At 37.4% G+C, this 27024-nt stretch overlaps 1 protein-coding gene across 1 annotated transcript in view; it reads left to right on the top strand.

Annotated features, from left to right (window-relative positions):
* dph1 (diphthamide biosynthesis 1) overlaps window positions 1-27024 on the top strand; it is a 92081-nt gene that overhangs the window by 21986 nt on the left and 43071 nt on the right. The window contains exon 3 of the mRNA XM_036149522.1: window positions 150-213. Coding sequence (XP_036005415.1) covers window positions 150-213 — 64 coding nt within the window. The remainder of the gene's footprint in view (window positions 1-149; window positions 214-27024) is intronic.

The raw sequence follows: 27024 nt of genomic DNA, 5'->3' as shown, positions 1-27024 counted from the left end.
ATATTACTCTGAATTGTCACAGGTTGCTATCAGCGTTGTGAACCAGCAGCGGCTATATAAGGGGTGCTGTCGAGGATGTTTTAAATAACTTGTCCCCATTGCTCTACAAGCATGTAACTTCTCTCTTTGTTGTTTCTTTTTTGTTACAGTTGCTCTGCAGCTTCCAGAGGGCCTGCAGATGTTTGCCTGCACCATCGCTGACATAATTGAGAGGTAAGCTGGAGGAATAAGTGTTGTTTTTTTCAGCTCATGTTATTTGGGAGTCTGTGAGCGAGCTGCAGGTGTAGAAGTCAAGCCAGCAGCATGTAACCTTAAACCGCTGCGGCCACTTGGTACTCATTAACAGACTGAGAGCATTATCGTAACTTCGCGCCTTTGACTCAATCAGGAGTTCAGCAGAAAATGAGACACAATTATGCTGTTTTTGGACAGAGCAGATACCGGAGTTCCTGTTGCTCTCAGTTGGAGGGGGAAAGAGTTATCATTCTTGTTAATTACATCCACGTAGGGCCTAATGCATCAAACAGACACCTTTTTTTTTCTACTGCAGGAAGGAGTAATTTAGCTTTAAGGTGCATCAGACAGACTGCAGCTTTCAGAATTATTCAAACCCATTTCACTTGATCATATTTTGTTATTTTGTTGGTATTGGATTTCATTGAACAGCAAAAAGTTCATTAAGTGAAGTGTTGTTAAATGGAAGATAAAAACCACAGATCTGAATATTGTATGTATTTGTATTTAGCAACCTTCACTCTAATGAAATCAAGTGAAATTAGTTGTCTTTAGAAGTTACCCTTTTAGTATAAATACCTCCTTTCTTGTAAAGGAAACATATCGGTGAACAAATGGAGCTTTTCAACACGACGGGGAAACTGGTAAGATTTGGTGTGATATGAGATGTTGCTAAATACCGGGCAATCCTGGAAGTAAATCTGTAAGAGGTTGCAAAAGAGTTAAGGCTGGCGTGGATATTCACCTCCCATCATTTCAGCGACCCTACACATATAGCTGAATCTACCATGGAATAGTTTTAAACAGAGCATGTTTATGTGCTAGAGTGGCTCATGCAGAGTCCAGACCTAATTCCAATTTAGAATTTTTGAAGACTTCCACAGACACCCTGAATTCATTCTGAAAGAAATGTGCAGACATTTCTGTTATTAGTTGCGCAGTCTGTAGACCCCAGCTTTACAGCTGTAATTGCAGTAAAAAGTGCTTCTGCAAAGTACTGACTCATTAGCTCATTATCCACACCACAGGTTTTAGTGTTTCTGTTTGTGAAACACTTTGAAAACATGTATCCTTTTCCTTCCCACAATTATGCACTAGTTTGTGTTGGCCTGTCGCATACAATCCCAATAAAATACATTAAAGTTTCCAGTTGTAATGTGACAAAATGTGATGAAACACATGAGATATGAATGGTTTTGCTAGGCACTGTAATGGTTTGCCATATTCACTCTGATTTTGGCTGCTTTCCAGTAAATTAGATTTTGCTTTGTGGTATTTTGCGTATAAAGAGACACATTCCAAAACACATTTGAGCAAGAGGGCCATCATGTCCTTAAAACACACGTTTTTCTCTTTTATTCTCCCCCCAGTGTTGTTACAGTAGTCTCATTTAGCTTTCAGCTTTCCCTTGTTTCCCAGGAGTGGTGCCTGTCATGTGTTCTTTTAAAGAAAATGGGTGCTATCATTAAACACTTAGAGTGGATTCCTTTCTGTGTTTAGTCAATAGAAACCTGATTATAAAATGGACAAGATGAACGATGGAGTGCTGGAAGCTGCCATAAACTTTTCAGGACGAGTGCATATTTGATTTCACGCAGGAAGCTTAGATCACATCAGTTTTACAGTTTGTTCTTGATTACAGATGCTTTATATTATGATACTTTAATGCACTTATTTAACATTTAAATAGTAATGCCTCACACTTCCTAAGTGTTAAACCATGTCTTTCTGTTGTTACCTTTTCATAAATCATCTCTTCTTACGCCCTAATGCAGTTTATCTTTACTGGTCCTTTATGAGGCTTCTACGATTGCACCCAGTCGTCTTACATTCAGTTCTGCTTCTTTAACACAAAAAAGATAGTGAAGTTTTGATGATAGGCTTGGGTCTTATCAACCCTGCTGCTATCAGACCGGGAACTGCCAATATGTACCGCAGAACTCTCAGACCGCCCATCTGTGCAGTCCACATGGATGCAACATGTTCGAACTGTCCATCATGGAAGTCTGCTAAATCGGTCCCATCTCTTCTAATGAGAGCAATTAGCATGCACTAATTGCTTTTCTGACTTACTTTATAGCTTGTCTTGTATAATTTTTCTCAATATTTTTCACCTTGATTTTGCCATCTGCAAGATTTCTCCACCTGATAAAACGTTTCTCATAGATACCTTTCTTTAGGCTCTGCTGTATTACTGATTATTTTTTTGATTTCTTAATAAACATTTGAGCTTGCAAAAATTATATAGATTTCTAACCTTTGCAAATATTTATACATTACCTTAAATCATTTGAGTACCATCTACTGAACGTCAGTCATCAAGGACTATACACCTATTGCTTTGAGCAAAAAAAAAAGTATTTGTAGATATTACATTTAGACTGATATATTTATAAATTTCAGTCACAGAAATTTAAGCAAGCTTCTGGAACGTAGTATGACAGTTAAAAAGCCTGGTTCATCAGTAAGAACATTTTCAAGTGTTTTTTACACTTTTGGAAATGTTGAAAATTGTGAACTACTCCTTAATATGTTCATGGAAATTTAATCTTACTCCAATACCCTTCATACCATGTGACCAAAAGATTTCAAATACAGTGCTGTACTCTTACTATAGCAGTCCAATAAAACACATTTTTATTCAGTTTAATAAGTTTGCTTTATATGAATAATTTCTTGGAAAAAAATAATTCATCATATACTACAATCATCTTTCAACATTTAGATTAAAATAATAAAATAGAGCGTCTTCTTAATGTGTCCCTTTTGACATGATGACCATTGTTCCACATATTCACTTCCTCTCTTTGCAGTTTTTCTCATGGTGAGCTATATTGTGGGATATTATAGAAAGGATTCCTGGATCAATGTGTGCTTCTATGCTCCGTCTTCTCTAACCCCCAGTCAGTCCAGGCAGATGACCGTTTACACTAACCCTGGTTCTGCTGGAGGTTTTACTTCCTGTTAAAAGGGAATTTTCCTCTCCACTGTCACTTCATGCATGCTTAGTATGAGGGATTGCCGCAAAGCCATCAACATCGCAGACGACTGGACTGTCCCCGTGGCTCTACGCTCTTTCATGAGTGAATGCTGCCTGTCAAGACTCACTGCAATCTGCTGGGTTTCCTTAGATTGGAAACTTTTTGACCACGCTGTGTGATTTAATAAATTTGAATTTGTAAAGTTCCTTGAGATTACATGTTTTGTGAATTAGCGCTATATAAATAAAATTTTATTGAATTATAACAATCTTGGTGACCAAACAGTTTTTTTTGCTTTCTTTTAGATATTCAGAGGTTGACTTGAGTTTGAGCTTAAGGTGAGAAAATGATGATTAGACGTTCTCCTTCAGGATTTTCTGACATCAAGCAGGTTGTCCAGGTCCTGAAGCTGCAAAGGAGAAACAAAAACATCATGTTTTACCTTAGTGCTATTTCCTTCAACTAAATAAAGCCCCATTCACACTTACAACCTTACCCAGTAATTTACTGGTAATTTTCCAGGTCAGGGTTATGTGTGAATGAAGCCAGAACTCATTTAACAGGTAAAACTCGGCAATTTACCATGTCAAGACCTAGGATCATACCCAGTAATTTATTGCGACTGCTCTTGTGTGAATAAAGCCATTACATTCATGTTAATGGATGCATTTACGTGATTACGTGAGATATTCATAGTTAGCATTTAGATCTTCCCCTGATGTCGCTTTTCCGACAGAGAAATATACTCAAATTATATTTCTTCTGTAGTTTTCAAAAAGCTACTAACCACTGGAAGAACCACCATTCGTTTGTTGGGACTAACCAGCTGTTTGACACACGTAATTTCCTGCTGAAATTCTTCTTTAGATATTAAGCAATATCCTTTGCATTACTGCCACCTGTAGGTGGTATTAGATCCATTTCACCTTTGCCAAGTTAAGTGTGAAAAGAGCTGACCCAGTAATTTACTGGGACAATTAGCATGTGTGAAAGCCGCTAATTCTTGTTCGACCCGAGAATGTGGTCCCAGGAAATTACTGTGTGAAAGGGGCATAAGTGTTTTAATTTAATGCTACATAAAGGAAAAATCTACAAATTAAAAAATGGAAGATATGAAAACGATTTGGTTTGCAATGTGGGTCTGAGTTGGCAAATTGGCAATCGACCTGGAGCCAACTCTGAAACTTCACGTTTTTTTTTTTTTTTAATTCTAGAAAAATGTATTACACCACCATCTCTGGTATATCATACAGTATTAAAAGCCATCAATGGTCTGCAGTGAACCACTGAGAGAATGTCTTTCAAATATCCAACTCAAGTTTAACTTCACTGCAGGAGTAAAAACGGACATTAGGAGGGAATTAGTCAAAAATAATTTGAGGGTGGACTCGAACATCCAAATCCACCTGCTATCCGACCCTGCCCTCTTTCGCGTTCCACAGCCTGGTCCTTCTCTGTCGTTCTGCTGAGATGCCTTGGAGCTGTGTGAGCTGTTGGAATGCAAAGTTAAAATAACTTGCATCTGCAACATTGTGATAACGGCTTAAACTGCAGCAACGGATCACGGACCAAGAAACACATTTGGAAGAATCAAAAGTAATGTTAAGATTTTGCCATAGGCTGCAGCTCACACTGTTTCACCCAGTGTATGTTTAGGCTTACTAGAAATCAAAATAGTTGAACAGATTTGTCATCACAATAGCTACCACCCTATTAATAGGGGCTGGGTTCCATATAAAAATTAGGATAAAAAGGCTTAGCTGTGCCAATTCAGTTGTTACGTCTGACGTCACGGGTGAACTTCTGGGTCCAGATCAGCTATACATGGCACTGTGGTTTATGCTTACGGTTAATTCCCAAACTTGTATTTATGCTTTACAATGTCAAACATTAACATTGTATGTACTGTAGTTAGCATATGCGACAGGTTAGTTTAATGCTAATGTGGCGAGTCAGCAAAATCGCACCGTTTTAGTAATTTCAACTGCAGCCATCTCCTCTTCCCCTTCTCATCGCACAGGAAACCATAAAATGACAGCTGGAGTTGTTTTATTGTCTAAAACCTATATCTATTAATACAGCACAGCGATATATTGAATAAACAACACATTTGACTGGCTTGGACCCGGAAGCAGTGGTAGATACATCACAAATTAACAGCCCCATAGTAAGGAGTTGCAACTGGATGGACTACTAAGTCTTAATGAGGACAAGCTCTAGTTAATCATTGTGTGTTAATGTACTTAGGTCAAAATGTTAAACTTTTTACAGTGTTCAGTGCTTTACATTGAATGTATGTTTAGTTATTCATTATTCTAACTTTACTTTTTGTTCATTATTTGCACTTAAAAGATAAGTTGGAAAAAAATGATCTCTTACAAATAGTTTTTTTTTATTTAATACAACGTAGCATGGCAGATAAAGAGCTAGAAACATCTCAAGACAATAAAGGAGGGAGTCACAACCAGCAATTTATGATATAAATTAAAGAACTAATTTCTGCTCATTAGAGCAGTGATGTGTTTGTTTCATTGCTCAGCCTCTTTTATCTGATTTTGTTTATGCCAAATTATATAATTCAGTCCTCTGCCCGTGGTGACAATGTCATAAGGGTTCAAATATTGTTTTACAATTGGCTCTTACAGGCAAATGAGAAAGGAAACTTTTTTTAAACAAAGCCAATAGTGTTGTTTAGTCTGTCAAGTGATGTATATGCTGTAACTAAACCATATGTTTTATTGCCGATGCTGGTTTCCCTGGTGCCTTGTATTAAGCCTGAAACAGATTTTATAAACTTGCTAGTCTTTACTAGTGTCTCATCTCTGACAGTGGAGAAATATAAATGAGATATAGTAGATGAGTCTGTTTTGTATAATTGATATTTTGGACATTTACTGGAACTGAAGTGGTGTATAGAGATATTCGATACATCTGCTAAGGGGAAGATGGGATGACATGCACTCTTTACAGGTGATTATTGTTTCTAAAGCACTTTTCTAGCAGATGCCATCTTATGATCATTTGGGTGCAGTAAGCATCAGTATGGGTCTTGGTTTTGGTTGAAAATTTTTGTTTTCACGGACAGCCCAACAAACGTCACCAAACTAGGACAGATTAAAGTTTTTGCGTTTTACCACATGTACTGCACAAAAACGACTGAAAACATGCTATTTGCAACTGTTATGCCATAAGCTGGTTGAATATGCTTATTATTATTATTAATTATAATTTGGTATTATAATTTAAATAATAAATCATTCAACTCAAATTTCACAAATATAGTTCAAATGGTGGTGATGTTAGCTATAAGCTTATAAGTATTTATACCACTAATGCATTAGTTAATTTGCTGTTATGAACTCATTTATGCTGGAATAAATGATCAGGTCGGACTGTTAACCGACCAGGTTTATCCAGCAGGCTGTGAGAACCCCAATGTAACTGCAATTAGAGTTTAAATCCTTATTCCTTATCACCATCCAATGATATTGTCTCTGTATTAATATCAGATGTTAACTCCAAAGGAGGTTAGCTCTGATTTCTGAATAACCATGTAACTATGAATTGGACTGAACACAAAACAATGTCTATTCCGCAGTCGTTGGTTTTATTGAACCAAAAGCAATTCCCTGTTACAGTAATTCTCTGATTCAAACAACTTTGGAATTCTTACTCATTACTAAACTAAAACATGCAAAATATATGTGGAAATAAAGAACAAACAAAATAAACAATGGATTAAAATGAGCGGTTAGCAGATCTTAACTTAACTCAAAGTTGTTTAACACCGCCCTCGAAACACCGGCATTTCACGTATCAGCATTGATAGACAGAACAGCTTCGGGAATCTCACTGGACGCTTTGATGTCTTACACAAAGCTAGTTCAGCTAAGCTACCTACAGTTCAGATATACGTGACCCTCCCAAGATGGCTGCTACGATGACGTATGAGGGGAGGTCCTAATGACGTAACCACGCTTACGCTGATGGGATACGCTTACGCTGATGGGATAATGCCTCGCTTCGAGAGGGGGCAGCTAACTGGGAGTTTAAAGCAAAGCCCGCGACTTGAGCTCGGACAAAGAAATTAAACTGATAAGAAGCGAAAAGAGAGAGAGGGGGGAAGCAGGGAAGAAGATGGAAAGGAATGAAGCAGTAACCCACGGCGGGGTTCTTGATGGATCACAAATCAACACAGCAAATCAATTGTAAAATGCATGCACATACAAAGAAAATGTTCAGCAAAATAATTCCAACTTCGTCGTGGAATAAAAGCATTAACCAACACCTACAAAGTTCTACCGCCTGCCCAGGCACTTCTAAACACCCTGTTGGTGAGACAGAAATAAAAGGGGAGACCCCGTTACTTTGAGGTGCCTCGGGGCTGGTCCGGAGCGCTCCGAGTAGCGGCTTTCTGGACGCGCCTTGACGAGCGCAGATGTCCGCAGGCTGCAGCGGGACGGGGGGAGAAGCTCCTTCGTTTCTTCCTCCGGGTTCAACAGTCGCTTTGTTGGCCAGACAAAGCGGGGTCCTCTTCGATCACTGGGAGATCCGGCGTCTCTCAGTCTTTTGATCAGAGGGAATTTAAAAGTACTTATTTAAGTCGACCTCCTGTTATAAAAGCAGGGAATAACCGTTGCGTCGAAAAGTCTCAGTCCAGCGAGCAATCGAACACGTGGCGTGGAATCACCCCAACGGAAAACAGCTGTGTCTTCTCGGGTTGGCTGAAAGCCAGGGAAGAAGGGAGATTGTCGTGTGTGATCGGCTTTTATAGCCATCACCATAGCAACCTTATCTTGATCGGCGGCCATTTTGCCGTGTTGCGTGATGGGAGTTGGTGGCCATTTTGACCACATGAGTTGGTGGCCATTTTGACCACATTGCATCATGGGTAACGTAGTCCGTTACGTCCCGAATTGATGCCCGCTTTCTGTCACGTCTGAACTGGCACAACACAACAATATTGTAAACAGTTTGCAATTTGTCATGATGTGTTGAGTAAAAAAAAAGTATTTGAGGGTGTCTTTCTGCTTTGGGTAAATAATAAACATAGACCCCAGATAACTGGTAGCTTATGCAGCTAATATGAAAACAAGGCCAGAGCTTTACGAGCTGTGGCCCAGTGGGCCACTACAGAAGCCATGGAATGGTTAAAGGACTGTACTTATATAGCGCTTTTCCAGTCATACTGACCACTCAAAGCGCTGTACACTAGAGCCACATTTACCCAATTGCTCTCACTGACGCGCATACATTCATAAACCGATACGCAGTTCGGTAGGCAACTTGGGGTTAAGTGCCTTGCCCAGGGGCACATCAACATGTGACAAGGGGAAGCTGGAATCGAACCCACAACCTTCCGATTGCAAGATGGCAATTCAAGCCAAAGTCGCCAACCTGTATCAAAAATGTATGACACCAGTTGAATTTCTTTTCAAACTAGCGTTTTCATATTAACTTTGAGCATGTGCCTACCTGACACAAGAAGGGTTTCCCCTACCATATTCTAAGTCTGGCTGGCCACCAGGCTTTACTCACCCCCTGCCAGGCTAAGCATTAAATGTGTCGATGTTTGAGAGTCAGTAAAGTTTTTTTTCTGGAAGAAAACCTCCCGTTCAACTAAGCTAACATACTAGCTATTATTAGCTTGACGCAAACTACACTATGGTACCCGGTTAAGAGCTGCACCACTCACCACTCCTTGCACTTCCACTTCCCTGTTCCTCACCCTCCTCCCACAACCCACTAACAACTACCGTCAGGATCACTCAATTTTCTGTGGGATACCCTGGCAAGATTTAACCCCTACTACACTGAAAAACAGAAGGGAGGGTCAAGCAGACAACGATGCACCGCACTGAAACCTTTTATTATCCCGTCTCAGAGAGAGGAGACAGAAACACAAGGGCAAATAAGCAAGTATTCAGACGCAAATTATCGTGATTATTTTAATCATCTGATTAAAATTTACTGTGTGATTAAGTGATTTATTGATTATCGCGACAGCCCTAACAAGCCTAACAAGATAACACCAAAAATAAACCTCACTGTTATATTGAAGTAACTTACCTGTCCAGCAGAAAGCCAGCACTCTCCACATTCGTTTTAAATCCCCTCTCCCTAATAAATTGTCTACACCTGGTAATAATAGCTGATAGACTCTCGATTTCCCCCGGTTATTACTTCTTTTTCTTTTATTGGTTTCTTTCTCTTCCTTCTCGCTGGGCAAAGGGGATGGTCCTCCATTTCAACACAAAATAGCATATAGGATGAGCTACAGTCTTCTAAGCTCGTTTTATATTCCTCCCCCACCGACAGCTTGTCTTCATATAGGAGTCAGATAGGGAAAGCACACAAGGCTGACAAGTCTGTCCTGTTTTGGCTACTGAAATCAGAAATGGCTACTCAACATGATACCTCCCAGTGGGTCAATTGTACGTTGCAGGAACCCTAAGTATGATTGTCTGTCTTATGTAATTTTGATAAAGATGCAAGACACTAAATCTGTACCTTTCAAGTCACTGTCTTGCACACAATAAACCCAACAGAGACTTCTCCAGGACTGAAATATGTTGAAATAAAAAAAAATAAAATGAAATAAAAGAAGGCAGTCGATGAGTAATACATTTGCTCAAATTGTATTTGGTGTAAAAGCTCTTACAGTCATCACAATATTCATCCTTACCTAATCAAAAAGCAAAAAATGTATCAGATCATCAGCCTCTCCAATAGATGAAACCTACAGATGAATGTAAAATCAAAAGTATCAAGGGAGCTTTCTCAAAAATAGGACTACAAATAAAGACATAACAGTAACTGAGCCTACGCATTGATTGAGATGGCCAAATAATCCATGGCATTAAATTCACAGCAGTGAGTCATTGATCTGTGGTTTTGAAACAAGCACAAAGTTAGGTTTATGACATTTAAAAAGCTGAGATGCCAATTCTTAGGACTCTTGATAAATGTTGAACATCGTTGATATACTTGAGTTTGTGTGTGTGTTTATTTTTTTTTATATATATATATATATATATATATATATATATATATATATATATATATATATATATATATATATATATATATATATATATATATATCTATCTATATCTCTTTGGTCCAATGAATTGTGTGACCATGGATTCACTTGGTTTGGATATACTATTTATTACATTGTCTGGGTATTATTGGGTTGAAAAGGATTTATTGAGCCAAAAGTGTAATGGAAAACAGTTACTTGGAGACCCCACTGTCCTACTATACCTGTTTCCTGTCTGTCTTCATTGTGCCAACCCTGGGTGACTGCCACAATAACCCCCTAAATTCCTCAAACAAAAAGCTATGTCAAGTGACGTGTGTTGGTATATCCAGGAACAACATAACCCCCCCCCCCCCCACCACCACCACCACCACCACCCCCACCCCCCAGACATCTCTACCTCCTAGTTGACGACATCCATCAGAACAGATCCTATTCTGCACAGCAGGTCGAATAATTTTAGTGAGAGCAGCAGCCACAGCCCACAGCCTTCCAGGGTAAATGTCAAGTGTAGCATTAGGAAGAAGCCTTGTAGGAGACTCCAACGCATTCTTTCCCTCACGTTGTCACATTCTGCTTGGCGCCCACAGCACAGCTGAGCAATAGCAACAGGTCTGGCATGAGCCAATAAATGATGTTGCATGTGTTTTTCAGAATCTGCAATCGACTCTTTCACTTGTGTCTGGTTTTTGGCTAAAATAGATCCTGGTTAGTTAGAACACTCCTTTATAACTCAAAGCTAACCCATTCCACATATATATTTTATATTCCACATATACATTATATATTTTCTGATCGACTCTCCAGTCATACATCTTCAGCCCTCTTAAAACTTTCCTGAATCAGCATTTCAACAGGTACCATTACATGCCAATGAAAACCTGTCAGTAGCTTTGAGGCTGTCCTCATGATTTGTGACATCTTATTCAGAGAAATACAGTAACATAACTAGGGCATATCATTTCAGTATAAAAGTATCTGATTTTTGTGTGCCACTTTCCATTTTTTTATTTAGAAGGAAGACTCAATCTAGAATGGCTTATTTTGTTTAGTAGAAAGTAAATATTTAAGTATTTATTCCTTTTACATTGTTGTTAATGTTGCCGCCTCCTGTTGGCCGGTGGACACCTCTGGGTCCCTTTCGTTTCTTTTACTCTGGAGAAACGGTCACACAACTGAATACTTTGAATACGTATTTAGTAGGAAATGACTCTGGAAACAGAAACTATTCTTTAAAACCTTTAATCTAAACAAGCCAGAAAAATGGTTACAGATGTCAGCTGAGGCCTTTATAATACAGAAGTGGGGTTATCTATTTCCCCAATAATTGCTTTCAACAGCTCCAGCAACCTATAACCAACATCGTCTTTAGTGTTCCTAGTTAATTTATACACAGTGAAAGCAAGTGGAGACTTTTAAGAATCTAACTTAACATTGTCAACATGACCATGACCCACCTAGGGTTTGTTGCTGTATCTCACCTTCCAATGATAATGTGACATCTATAACTTCACAGTTTATTTTGCCATCTATGGTGTGATAGGGGGAAGTGAATCAGCCCCACTAATGTCCATCCTCACCTCCCAGATCAAGACTTAGAAGATCACAAAAATATCTGCCGGTTTCACCTTTGCGAAACGTAATCACATCACATCATGCCCTGGCAGACCAGAAATCCTGCTAGGTGCTGACACTGTGTAATATGATATCTTGGAAAATTGCACCTCTGAAATTGCCCCCGCTGTTGTGAAATGTACAATTGATTCTTTCCACAGATAAAGAAAGAAAGACTGGTCACTTGAATAATATATTGTATATATTGTATTTTTCTTTAAGCTAGAAAATTAATAATCATTGCTCTGCTAGAAATATTAACTACCCATGGTTTTAAATTATACTGGATTCTTTGCTACATCTCAGCAGTGTGGAAGAAAGACATGCAGTTATTCCATCTGTCCTCATCTGTTCTTCCTCCAGTATAATCACTCTGACCCACCATAATCACTCTTCTTTTAGGTGACACAGTGTCTGGCACATCTCCTTGCAATTTCACTGAAAGCAGTGTAATATTAAGCTCAGGCTCCAAAATATTTTTTCAAGAAAGTAAGTTTTAATAAGTTGGAAGTTGTACCCAACGTTAGATTACAAAAGTCTTGTTACATGAAAACAGTAGTTTTCCAAGACAATTTTTCTTTTTTTTTCTTTTTGAAAGTTCTTCTTAAGCATTGTTTCTAGAAATCTCCTTATCAACATTAATACACAGGTCTCAACCCGAAACAAAGTAGTAACTGTTCAAGGCATGTATATGATGCTGTGACATATACCAAAAACACAGAAGCATGCAAATTTAGTTTGTATAGCTTGGCTTTCAACATTAGTTTATTACATGCATCAAGCTATACAAGAGTTATAAGTTAAGGTTTCAGAAATGCAAACATTATCTGTGATGCCAGTATCGCAGTTTAAACTCCTTACATGAGCTAGAAAAGGTACTGTATGATTTAGAGTGTTTCTCACCGATGCCCCTCCCACACATACTGCTGCACAGTGCCAGACGGCTGATAAATGACTGGAGCTCCTTTTCCATTGCAAGCCCCAGGATTTAAAGCCCAAGGCTTTGGTTTCCTGGGGTAAACCAAAGCCTGGGGTTTTAGGTTTGAGATATTTCCATTTGCTAGGGTCCATTTACATAAAGAAGCCTAATGATGTATGGGGAAGTTGTGAGGAAAACTCCAGTACAACTCCTGTCCAGTGGGTGGCAGCAAGAAGACACCCGAGATCAAACAGGCAAAGGCAGACTTTAGAAGCAGTATCCGTATCCTGCCACTCATCTGGAGAACAGGATGGAGAACACACAACTGTTTTTGCTGATGCTGTTAATGCCTCATTAGCCCCTTTTACATCGGCCCTACCCTATTCCGCCCGATATATTGGATATATGAGCTGTGCAAATTTGGCTCTTCCTTCCTCTGCTCTCTCCACAGAATCTGTGGAGAGGACTAAAGATTAGGGTCATGGCAATGAGGCCTTCCAACCTTAAAGACTTGAGCACATAGTACAATATCAATCATCAAAAATACCACTGGAAAAGCTGGTCATTAATTATAACAGTGGTTGATTACTGTGATGCCAAAAAGATTTTTTCCATTTATTGTAAATAAAGCTGTTAATAATGGTGGATTTTTTTTATTAAATGAAAGCTAAAAACAGATTAGATTTTTTTTTTTTAATTGAATCCTCCTTTCACATTGTTTCATTGTTTTTGAACGATGTCTGTCTATATTACCATTAGAAACAAACTTAATTGAAATAAAAATAATTTTAAATCTTTATCTACTAAAGGCATGAATAACCTTTTGGCTTACTTGTGTATTTTGTTTAAAATATACATAGAAATCAAAGTAACCATAAATAAATAAATGTTATGGACATCATCTTAGCTGTAATAATCAGTTTTATGTGGCAGAGGCATAGAAATTTGTGAATCACTGTTTTAAGTGGTCATTTCAGAGTAGGTCAGTTGGCATTCTAAGAGCAATTTCGGGAGAAAAAAATTAAAAGAAAAATATTTAATGATTAAAACACAGCAATACAGTTTTTAAAACTGTGAGTGTCCCAAGAAATTAGGCATGCTGTCTCAGAGTATCATATAAGATTAATTTACTTTATTTATCAAAACAACAATTTACTTTAATAAAAATATTTTCACTGGGCTCATCATAATTCCATCTATTTTTATCACAGGAGTGAACATTTTCTCATATGTTCCCAAATAATGTTTTTAATATGCATCAAGATAAGGTTGTCTTTTTAACTTGCACAAAAATTATTTATTAACTATACATAACTCCATTTAATAATATATTAGAGATGAGAAAATCCTAAAATGTGAAGTCCAAACAATAGAATTACAAAAAGCTCAAGTTATGTGCAGATAAATACCAAAAAGTAAGAGTGTGTGATTTAATCACTGCAGTTTAGAAATTTTAAATATGATCATAAAGAGTACAAGTGTAAAAATCACTGTGAAAATTTACAATAGAGAGAAAATGTAAACATCTTGTGGGAGCAGAGCGACACATGATGAAGGAAAGCCCTGAGGATAAACAGAGGGTTTATACCAATGTGACCTCATCAATTGCTACAAGGAAAAGGTTCCTACGCCGGTTATTTTTCAGAGTTGACTTTTATGTCAGGAGAGATTTCTGTTGGAATGCTGAGTATTACTACATTTAATATATTTTTGTCAAACCTAGGACTGGTAAAAGCTCAATTTAGGTTAAATCCAGTCACATTGATCTTCACACGTAGTCGTTTACAAGTCTGAATATAAACAAGATAGCTCCACGCATTTGAACAAGACTTCAAAATACAATTATTATTATTTTAGTTCAGGAGTAATTGCCGATTTCAGACATAGTTAGTGTTCTCTTTTATTGTATGTTGTGTTTATGTCCATCTAAGCTCCCCTGTTAAAGATATAAAATTATTTGGCAAGAAACACCTGCTTAGACAGAAATTGGAAACTGCAAAATAACAAATGCTTGTTTCATTTTTGTTAATGTAATTGTGTCTGCATACTGCTTCTGAATATTCAGTATGCTTCCATATACCTCTATACTAGGCATAAATAGTGGGCATATTACATTCCAGGTAAATGACTCTCTATATCTGTACATGTGAATATAGCAGCACTTAATGTCTTAAATTCATACTGAAGCAAGTTTTTGTTGGCGTAATGATATATTTTAATATTAACTCAAATTGTTCTAGTATTCTGCTGTTGATCAAAAATTACAAGCAAAAGAAATTTGATAATGCCAAAAATTGATCAAGGATAAAGCACAATGTTGTGTCACAAATAAAATGGGTGTCATTCAACATAAGAAAAACAATGCAAGTGCATCTATAACATTTTCTCAGGGGATTATCCCCTAAAAACTCTTAGCGGTACCAGGGTGCTTACAAAGCTACTGCAATCAGGAAACAAAAGATATTGGCCTTAAAAATGCGCCTCTTTTCCAAGCTAGAAGGAGGGAGAAAGTGGTGTGGGAGGGCCACGTTTGACCAGTTTTGCAAATATGGTTGTAGCCAATCAGAGTGAAGTCAACTTGGTAGAGCTGCATATCATTAACGTACCCAACCCTTTTACTGAGGATGGACATTTGGCCAAACAAAACAACAAAATGATGTTGTTATTTAAAAATCAGCTACATTAAATGGTTTATACAGTGATGTCATGGCACCTTTAAGTAAAGTTCTAACAGTGTGGTTTTTACTATGTTTTTTTTTTTTTTTTTTTTTTTTTTTTTTTTTTGTCTGTCTTTGTAATGATTGATAATCAGTCACCCAGTAATGGGATGAATTATTAATTGCACACAGTAACAGTATATCTAAGGAAGCTTTGAGAATCTGCTCATGCGGTGGCACAGTAACACATAATGCTCCTGTTATCTCCTCTCTTTCGTGCTTATCGTGATCCCTGCCTTTAAACCCTCACTGATCTGATAACTACTGGATCAAACTTATTTAATTTTTTTGTATTATTTTTCTGACATGCATGAAGATTACCATGATCCTGGTTATATATTGCGTTCCCCCATTTTACCTACATGTTGCATTGCAGTACAGTTTGGGGATCTGTCTGGATAAAGCTGTGGGCTTTTCTATAATGACCCATTGCTCGGGGTTTGGGAATAAACGGCATAGCAAAGAGATGAGATACACTCAGAGAAATGGCAGTAATGATCTTGTTTTTCAGGGAGTTAAAGGATTATCTAATGGTATTACTGAAATCATCTGTGTAAGCATCATCTGCTGCTCACAGCCTCGCTGTAGTCTCTGTTTGCTGGCAGATGTTCAGTGGCTGTAGTTCGGCAGTCACTTTTTTAAATTCAAATCTTCTTTGTGCATTAGCAAACCAATGATTCCTATGTAAAAACGACAATAATAAAAGGTAAAATAGAAGAAAATACTCAAACTACAGACAAAACGAGAAGGAATTGAGATAATTTAATCCTTTTGTCCATTGCCTCCTGCTGGATTCATGTTTAGATGAAGGCAGTTAAGATATTCTTGTTGTTTTATATGCATAAAGCAGATTATTGGTATCAGATTTAGCAATATTACAAACATGATGTGCTCACTCGTCCTTTCTTTGTCACCATTTTTTTGTTCAATGCGGCTTTGTCTGACATCCAAACGCTTTCATGTTTTATAGATAATGCTCCTCGTTTTCTCCTATTTAGTTTTCAAGGTGCATACTCTCTTGTTTTCCCACCGTACACAACATCATTTATTCCAGTGGACTTTCATTTAGCTGATTTAATCTTTTTTCCCCCACTTACCTAAACTGAATTCATTTGGAGAAATAATGACGGTTCATCTGTGCAGAGAGATCCTACCTTTGGGAGAGGCCTCTCTGTATGTACCAGTCTGCTCTTCCTCTACCCAAAGCCCACTCAGAGACATACAATGGGGTTGTTGGTGAGTGTGTGGGGAGGTTGCGGTGGTGGGGGTTGCTGATATCAGAAATGTAATGGAATAAAAGATGAGCTTTTGCCAGATGTGTGTGTGGGTGGGTAGGTGGGGTGACACACGTTTTGAGCAGAGGGGAAAGGGAGATTGCACCATCATGCACTACTGGGTGTTAGTGTACACATGGCTTGATAGGATGGAAACTTTAGGTGCTCATTTGTGATGCTGTAAAAGATGAGCAGTGAAGCACCTGTACCCAACTCACTGACCTGCTTGTCAGTTTGTTTCCTGTGAGGCCAGTCTACCACCTCTATTATTGGATTTTATGCAAAAGTGTTGCTGACAACACAGTCAGAAAATCCTATTATTTAGTACAACCTTCCTCTGACCAATGTATTAATGGATAGACCTTGAGGCAGGTCTCTTGCCTCTGTTTCAACTAGGCAACTTATCAAGGACAAATTGACAACACAATTCACCTTTATTGACTCACCTGATAAAGATATTTACAGATCTTTAAAAAGCAATATTACTTTTATTCAGTGGGTAAAAGGGAAACTAACCCTATCTTGAGAAATATTTGTTTTTATCAAAATATCTGGTTCTACACTTCTAAAAAGGCCTACAAAACAAGAGTTAATAAATCCTTTTTTATGTATTTATAGTTTTATCTTTTAAGTTTTGTCAAAGCGTCTATTAATCAATAATAATATACAGCTTCTTGTTTCGCCCGGATATAAATACTAGGTGACACAGAGGCCCATTTCCCTTACAGACTATTCAACAATGGGAAGCACCTGTGCCCGCATAACTAACCTGCCTTACATTACATGCAAGTAAGCCAACTATGTGTTAAAGTCAGGAAATGCCACAAAAAAGAAAGAATCAGCTAAGCTTGTCCATATCTACAGTTTCATGGAAATTGCAACATTTTGACAGGACGAGAAATGCGACAGGTGCCGCATTTATTGAGTAGGATGATAAGTAAGGTAGAAAAAAATCTTAAGTTACTGTGAGAGTTGCAGTTTACAAGTTATGTGAATAATGTCAGGAAAAGGCCTTATTTGTTCTCACATGGCAAACACAAGTTTGCTAAATAGCTGAAACCTGGTGTTTTAGTCAGTTATCAGTCTTTAAGCACACATTTTTATGTTTGTAAAGAACAAAATAAAATGTTGTGACAAATGTGTTTTAGTCTTAAATAAATCAGTTTTTGATAATTGCATTGACAGTTTTGATACTATTTTGACAATATACTAAAAGCAGATACTTGGTATAGTGTTGTTCCAAAATACCAGTGCTTCATATGCTTCTTATGCTTGGTACAAGGATGTTTCTCTAGGCATCAGAGTGCATCAAACTATAAATTAAACTGTATTTTCAGTATTTGTTTTCACAACAATATACTTCAAAACAAGAAATACTAAACCATTTTTTTTCTTTTTGTTTTGCTTGTGGAGGAAAACAAATATTTAAAATCAGGATCTATTTTTTATTGATTAACAATAACTGTTATCAAACATAATATATGAGAACACATTAAATTAGGCATTGTAGTGGTTATTGTGCCTTTCAAATATGTTATCTGAAATTATTACATTGATCAGGGGAATTTCCAACCAAATATAGCTCCTATCCCTTTATTTCTAAGAGTGCCTCTGAACATTCTGTTTTTAAAGACTGTAAGAACATTTTTCCTTACCCCTTTTCCTACTCCACAAAATAAATTGTGACAGCCTTCAACTTTGAAATGTTGGGGCAATGGCTAAAAGTCAGGAGCAAGTCATGAAATGTGATTTGGCCTAAGATTGAGCTCTTTAGCAACACATTCTTGAGGTTGGTTTGGGGCAAAAAGATGAGTAAATAATAATGCACCTCATACCTAATTATATGTATGGTGAGGGACATGTAAGTATATGGGTCTGTTTCTGTTATTATGCAAAGATGAATAATCAAATATCTTTTTCTGTGCTCCAACCTTGTAAAATGTTGTAGACGTACCCTAAAAAGGGTTTTGCAAAGTACCATTAATTGTTGCACCATTGACTGTTAAAAACAATATATTTTTTGTACTCACTAAATGAAATTATAACTAAACCATTAATTCTGCAAATAACAAAACAAAAGGAAAACATGAAATTATGCTACAAGGATTAAAAAAGTAATTATATTTAGGACTCTTTACAACATCTTTAATGGGAGGAGTCAGTAAATGTGGAATATGCAGTAAGAGTAGTAGTTAATTTTTCTCCTGCCACTGAGTAATCATTTGAAATCAGTGAAACATTTCTAAACTTTTCTGAAAATTGAACTAATTTCTAAATAAAAAAAACAAGCAATATAACAACCTTTTTCTACAGTTAGTGCAGCAGTTAAACCATAAGTATGGAGCATAGTCAAGCCACCAAAAATAATCATCTATTATGGCTTTTACTCCTTAATCCTATATGTTAATGTTAATGAGATATGATGAGTTGTGAACTGATTTTTTTGCAAAATTACAACTGCTTGTAAGAAACTCAAAATCAATTTTAATTTGATAATTCAGCTTGATGATGTTTAAGAGTCCAGAACCTATTGTGGATGTCATATGTGTATTGTATTACCTTTTATATAATATGAAATATTACTTCATTAACAAAGGTGACGTGACATGGGTATGCAATGGTAATTCAAGACGGAAAAGGGTAAAGCTACGGAGGTGATATATATGGATGGGTTGTTTTCAGTAGTCACACCCCCACCTTAATGCTTTCATATTTGTCTTCATAAATTCCAATTAGTTGAGCCGCATAATAATAATTGAACATCTCCTGGAATTTTGTAGCTTGAAGGAATTGTTAAATAGAGTAATCTCTACTGCATGAAGGATGTCTCAGTGTGTCTTATTCTAAAGCACATAAATTGGTAACACTGATACTTTTGCTTAGTCAAGTTGGCTCTTGTTATACCAGTTACTGTGATATTTCTATCTAACTTCAGTTAGGATCTCTCATAGATAAAATTGAGTAAGGAAGAAAGAAGTTGGTTGTTACTCAAGAGTGTTGTCACATTCGTTAAATCTCCCTGGAGGGTGCTATTAAAAATGATGTTAATAATGAAATTCCCCTAATAGTGGTCAGAGATTAGCTACATGATCATATCAGTAATTTGACACTAGATATTAAGGTGAGAGGACTTTTTTAACATCAATATGCAACTGTGTTCCTCTTCTTAGGCATTTAACCAATGCTTTAATTAAACATGTGTTACTGTTTCAATGTATAAGGGAAGATCTATATTATTTTCTTGGCTAGGCTACAGCCTATGCCTGTTAACTGGGAGCAAAACAGAATCACTGTTGGGTAAGACTTTTATATTCTGTTAGTATTTTATTGTCATATGTGGCAATACTGAATAATAGTAATAAAATAATGGGAGGGTAAGAGATTCACATAAATTACTAAACACTGATAAAATGCTACAGTAAAATTAGTCCGTCATAGGTTGCTGGAGAGTAGATTTTTCCATTGCTACCTGCAGGATATATCTGAAACCCTTAAGCTTTTAGTTATGAGGAGGAAAATCTGCAAACAGTATTCATCATCACTGCCTCTGATATGTATTTTGGTATCTCTACTGTTTAAGTTTGCAAACTTGCCTATAAATACATACAATTACATACATACATACAATTAATACATACAAATATTAATCTTCAGATGAAGATTAATTTCTGTCTTAAGTGAATGGAGAGCTTTTTCCTAAAGGCCACCCCAAAAAGACGTATAACAGCACACACAGGGCAAGAAGTGGTCACAGTAGGACTGCATGATTGTAAAACCTTGTTATATCTATCTATATCTATTGGTTAGGTTTATATCTGTTCTGTTCCAATGTATATGTCCTTTCAGTTTGTGACATATTCAAGGGTGTTGCCTCTATATGAGGTTGTTTAAACTGAACTCTGAAAATTAAAGCTTTTAAAATAAAACCCAATAAAATGGGAAGAGTTCAGAGAGGCCATGGAGACCTTCCCTAAAACCCTGAATTTACTGCCTGGCAGTTTTTGACATGTTTAGCCCTTCTGATCCTATGTTTCAACGAGTTTGAAAAGAATCAAATGATAATGACTTTTTGGTAAACATCTTAAATTTCACTGACATGCAAACAATTTCTAAGCTTTGTTTCAGATATATAACAACTATCTTAACATTGGAAATGTCTCATAGAAAAAAAAACATGTTTTTCTGTGCCGTGTCTAACAGAGAGTCAAAAGAAAATTATTTGAGATCTCACTTCAGTGCCATGGCAAAGAAGATAAAAACTCTTTGAAGAAGAGACTGTTGGATGAGTATGGCAGTGTTGATCTTACAGAAACTTGTGACACACCTCAGTATATCAGTGCAGCAGCGAAAACAGGAACAAATTCATTTGATATTTCTTCTTTGGTTTATCAGGTTCTCTTCATTCAGAGACAGTCTTCAGGCTCTGCTTGGACAGTCAGGGAACACTAACGAAGGTTGAAGTGCCCTGAACATAATGGTTACAATAGCCCAAAATCACACTTTTCATAAATGGTATAAAGTCAAAAGGCAGCTGAGTATAGTAGTGATGAAAAGGAATTTGTGCAACATTTCTTAATATAACTGTGAGTTCAGTAATTTTCAAAAGCTCCTCTAGGGACCAGTGTTGCAAATTAAGATTGTTGCTTCAATTACTATGGCTTGCTTTCATTAATATGTCTGTGCTGTTGTATCTGTTTCAGTGGGCATTGCATGGTGCAGCCGTTATAGACATTCAGGAGCTATTTCTCTTGATTCCCAACAATCTAATTTAATGTGTACCCAGGTTGCATGGACTGCATAAAGGGTATGCAGGGTTTCCCCCAGAAAATGGGATAATCCTGGTGGTAGTTGACCTGGGTGGTTGGGGGAGGTGAGTGTGAAGCTGTGGCGGTGTGGAAGGTGGGGGACATGGAACGGGGAATTGGAAGTGCGAGGAGTGTTGCGTGATGCAGCTTGAAAGAGTGGCACAGCCCATTAACCAGGTACCGTAGTGTGTGTCAAGCTAATAAAAGCTAGTGTTAGCTTATGTTGACTGGGAGGCAAGACAAGTTTATTTATATAGCACTTTTCAGTAAGAAGACATTTCAAAGTGCTGTACATGAACAGAAAAAAACAATACAGAGGGAAATATTACATAGGAAAAGACAAACATTACATGAACAAAGGAATAAGCTAAGTATATGCTTGACTAAACATCTTTCATTCATTAACAAACATACAGAAAGCATAAAATCACAATACTTAATAGTTTCTATTCATAATAAGAAATAAGCTAAGTATATCCTTGGGCATTTCTGATCTAAAGTAATTTTGTCCAACTTTTCTATAGCTACAACTAGAATAACTTATTTTGTTTCATTGTTTCACTGGAACGAGCTTCAACACTAAAAATTCTAAGCTTAATTGTTTGCTCTCACAGCCAAATTCTGATAGTGATGACATTATCAGGTAGTTCAGTAGCTCTCTGTTCCAGGTCACAGATGTCACAGAGGGTCTTGTTTACATAACATCCAGGATGAATTAAGATTGTCTGTGTTTTGAGGCCGATGGGGAGGCTAGACAGTGGAGTCCTGAGATTCCCCAGGAGAGGGGGCAGTCCAAAACCCAACCTAACAAAACGATAAACAGAAAACCAGGTACACAGCCACATTCACACATGTTTCCACCCTATTGCCTCCACATGCCGACACTCTTACCCACACACCAAACAAACATTAATACGCGGACTCCCACCACACCAGGGAGATGTCCATTTAGCGGTGGGCCTTCCGTCTCATGTGGCTTGAAGAAAATTGAAAATAAGAGACTAGGGGGATCTGTGGAGATGCAATGGCAACTGGACAGATGCAGGAAACCCACCTACTCATGTAAGGCCATGTGATAGCACAGTTTTGAAAATGCATTAGTCAAGAAAGTTTGGGATTTTAGCCCCAAAGAATGCAGGCCTTTTGGATGACCCAAGAAGTGTTGGCTTGACCCAGTCAAGGAAGACGTCAGTGGTTCCAACAGTGCCTCCAGTGACGGTCTCACCCAGAAGAGGTGGAGATCAATGGTCAGGACAGAGGAACCCACACCTATGGGACAGTTTTAAAAAAGTTGCTGTTATTTTCATCGGCCTTTAATGAATGAGTCAATTATAGGGATGCAAAATATATTGAGACTATATCACCATTGCAATGTTAGTGTGTGCAATATTAATGTATTCTATTTGTTGTGAAATAATTGTTACCTGATACTACAAGTTTAATGAACTTGCATTTTACATGCTTTTGTAGTATTTACCCAATTGGACACAAATGACATTACCCAAACTGGTAATGTTCACAGCGTTCAAGAAACACGGAACACAGAGAGAGAGAGAAAAGTAGAATATAGAGGTAGCTGATATTGTCATTGCAATATTTACCGTTACTATTGCCATAGCAAGGTTTTCTAATCTTGTGAGGCCCTATTCTACCAACCAGTCCACAGTTGTTGTTTTTGTTGTCTTTCATTCCAGTGATACTTCATACTCTCAGGGTCAGAGTTTTTTCCAAAACATTTTAGTTTTGGTAATTTGGGTCTCTCCAGGTATGAATAACTGAGGTATGTAATGTCAGTTCATCTTCACTAAATACACCATTGCATCTGCAATATTTTTCAGCACTGTCAGGCACAAATTTAATAAAAGTAATTACCATCTGTCTTTATTTTCCAACTTCTATTGCAAGCCATTTGAAAGTTTTATGTCTTATTCAAACAGGGCTCATCAGAGGCAAAGTATACTTGCAATATCTCATATCCCAAATTACTGCAACCTTAAATAAACTTTTTAGACAGATGGTGGAAACCTGTTTTCGTAATTCAATCAAGTTATTTCCATCAAAAGAAGAGTGCCTCTTGCGACAGAATGTCTTTGTGCGTGGTAATGAAATGCTTCAGAGGCAGGTGTTTTTTTACTTTATGTTCTTTGTTTGCTGCAGAATCTCTCAGCTGTAAGGTATTATTAACAAACAACTTTCTTTTATAGTGGCCTCTGAAGGAATTCTTGTCAAAGTCAGGAAAAGTATATAATCTCTGGAGAACATATCAGAAACATTATTTTGCTTTTATGTTCACTCTGCTTCTGTACAATACAAATGCAGCCAAGTGAAATGCTATTTATAAAAAATACAGCAGCTTAACATGTTGATAAAATGTGATACAATCAGCTTTCATAAAATACACAGCCTGTGTTTGTGTGGACACGTGAAAATATGTTTTCCAGTCATGTTGTCGACTTGTAGTTGTTTGTGCAGTACACCAGTGCATTTTTTTGTGGGAAAGATCTAAATCAGTGGGTAATTTCTCAAACATTTTGAATTGTATGCTAAAGAGCTAATTAACGAGGGCGTTTTTGGAGTTCACAAGCTCCTCTGACATCTTAATTAGATCTTAATGACATTTCTGCAGGAAAGGCTGAACAGAGTATGCCTAAACCAGTGCAGATATACAATGTGGAATGAGAAAGCAGCCGACACAATGGATAAGTGCAAACTGAAATGGTGAGATCGGTGTTTTTAGGAGATTAAAAGTGAAATATATGCAAATTACTAGTGATTGAGGACATTCGTGCCAAGCTGTCCCATAGTATGTTAAATTTTAAAATACAGCTATGGAAATCTGGATTTTATTAACAACCTCCTTTACCCTATCAGCCATTTGCCTCTTTTCCTTAGTCCCAGTGAGATATGGGAGAATGCATTGCCCAGTAATTACTATGTCTATGTCCCAGTAGAATCACACCTCTCATATCGGCCTCTTACTCAGATCCTTAGCATTTATTACCATAAAATTTCACCCTGGAAATAACTAGCTTTGCTTTGCAGTGCCAGTGGAGGTAGCGTGATAATGATGTTTTTGGCAGATAGATGGCTGATTAGATACAATAATCTTCTGTATTGCTGTGTTTTGCATTGTAGATGGCTTTTCATGGCCTACAGTGGATTTTTTCCCCTGGTGGGCATGCTGTGTATTTTTAGCTGTAGGGTTGATGCCCATTTATTCATTTCCAAACAAAATCAACAAACTCAGGTGGAAATAAAAACAGCATGTCAAAGTGAATGGAAAAACTTCTACTTCTAAGAGTCCATAGACCCCAAAAACTACCCATGTGATTACAAACTTTTCCACAAACCAGCAATATCTACCTGGTGTTGGCTCACAGTACAATCAGGTGGATCCAAACAAAATCTGAATCTTACCATCAGAGAGGATAATTGATTAAAACCATCAAGAGCAAATACCGGTTTATCAGATAAATTGCTAGTTCTGATTGGCTCAGCTGGCCTGCTCTACTCTTTACTTGAGCGCGACCATCATAGTAAAACTGGGAAATGGGAGAAGAGGGAGGAAAAGAAACACATGCATAAGAAGGGGACAGTGACGGGGAGCCCAGAGAGATAGCCCAACCTGGACTTTACATCACACAAAACGAAGGTGGAAAGGCTTAATAGAAACTTGGTCTGAGACCCCTCAGAGGGAAGAGCGAAGAATAAACTGAGTGGATGGAGGTTGAAAGATTGTGCAGCAGGAGACGCATTACGGAGATTCTGTTGGCTGGAACAGATGCTGTTCTGTATGCAGCCGTGTCTGTTTATCACTTCCTAAGCCCTCTGTCTCATCTCTGTTCTCCCCCCTTTCTGTCTAGCCTAAATCTGTCAGAATAAAAGCACAAATACCTGGTGTGAACCACCTTTTTTCAACAACCCCCTCGCCTGCAGCTTTGTCCTCCCTTTCAAATGCCTCAAGCTCTGTTTCATTTACTTGCTCTGTGTTCCACTTAGATTTTATTCGTTTTACTCAGCCTTAATGACTTTACTTAACATTTATTTGCCCATAAAGGGCTATTAAAGTAAATGCTTGTTTTCCCAGTAATGCATTCTGTTGTTCTTTCGAAGAAATTTGGGCCCACAGATGCATGTTTAATTTGTTAGTTTTCCTCTCAAGGAGCTATGATTTTTTTTCTTTTATTACTGCAGACTGGAACATTAGGTCCACATGGTTTGTGATACATTTTCAAAACCTACTTGTGCTATTTAGCATTTACCGAGGATGGCTTATTTCATTCCTACCAAATGTTAAGCCGGTTTTCCCATGTTTGTGGGTAAATTTTCAAAAAATTCAGGCCATAGATGGGATAGCAAAAGTGCCTGTGAGTATTAATAACTTTAAAGGGATAGTTCAGAATTTTTAAAGTGAGGTTTTATGAAGTTATTATAAGAAATTAGAGATTACCTGATCATGCTGATTTTCATCCTGTCTGTAATCCTTGCAGAAAGTAGAGCCTTACCTTAACTGAGGTTTTGACAAGAATACCAATATTTACAAATAAAACATGCTCCATGGCAGGCAAAGGTGGAAACCTAAAAAGAATATAACATAGCAACTTTGCTTTTTGATCTTCAGCTTTCCTGTTACCTGATTAAAGTCTTGCTCTCTCTCATTGTCTATCACCCTAAATGAACCACATACATGTGTCTGACTTTACTCCATTGATACTAAAAAAAAAAAAAGCAAGCTTTGACATTTCATCCCACAATAGCAACTTTCATGCTCATAAGTGTTTTCAGCCCAACCTGTTGGGGCTTAAACATGGTGCATTCACTGATCGGATGGAGATCAGATTATTCATTCTATCACCGTAGTTGAGTGATGACAGTTTGTAGTGAGTGTATAAAAAAGTGAAGAAATCCTCCAAGTGATAGAAACCTAGCAGCTAGCCAGACACACCTCATACAATTAACTATTTTAGCAATTTAAAATAACTGCAAATGTACTGATCCATAGGATTCAAGCTTACACCAGCATTTATTAATGTTTTGCCCTCTAATTAATGGATGATGCTACAGTTTTCTCCACTGTACAATATCCATCCTACATGGACACATCCATACAGCCAGCAGCCTCAACCAACATAACTTTGCAGACTAACACAGAAATTGTTTGACTGTTTTGGCCACATGTAGAAATTAGTTAGACCAGTGGTTCCTACGGGGGAGAGGGCACATAGTGTAAATGCAGGGCGAGCTTGGTAGAAATAGACTGGATAAATGACCAATTTGGAGACGTTATTTAAAAATATTTCTATATTGATGGCATTGTTGAATTCTACGGAGCCCGCGAAGGGACATGGAGGAAAAAAATAAATAAAAATATCCAGACATACTTTTGCAAAATCCCGCAAACGTTTTGCGAGATCCTGGAAACATTTTGTGAGATCCTT

Source organism: Fundulus heteroclitus, chromosome 18 (genome assembly GCF_011125445.2).
Source record: "Fundulus heteroclitus isolate FHET01 chromosome 18, MU-UCD_Fhet_4.1, whole genome shotgun sequence".
Taxonomy (NCBI): domain Eukaryota; kingdom Metazoa; phylum Chordata; class Actinopteri; order Cyprinodontiformes; family Fundulidae; genus Fundulus; species Fundulus heteroclitus.
This window is presented reverse-complemented; position numbering and strand designations above follow the sequence as displayed.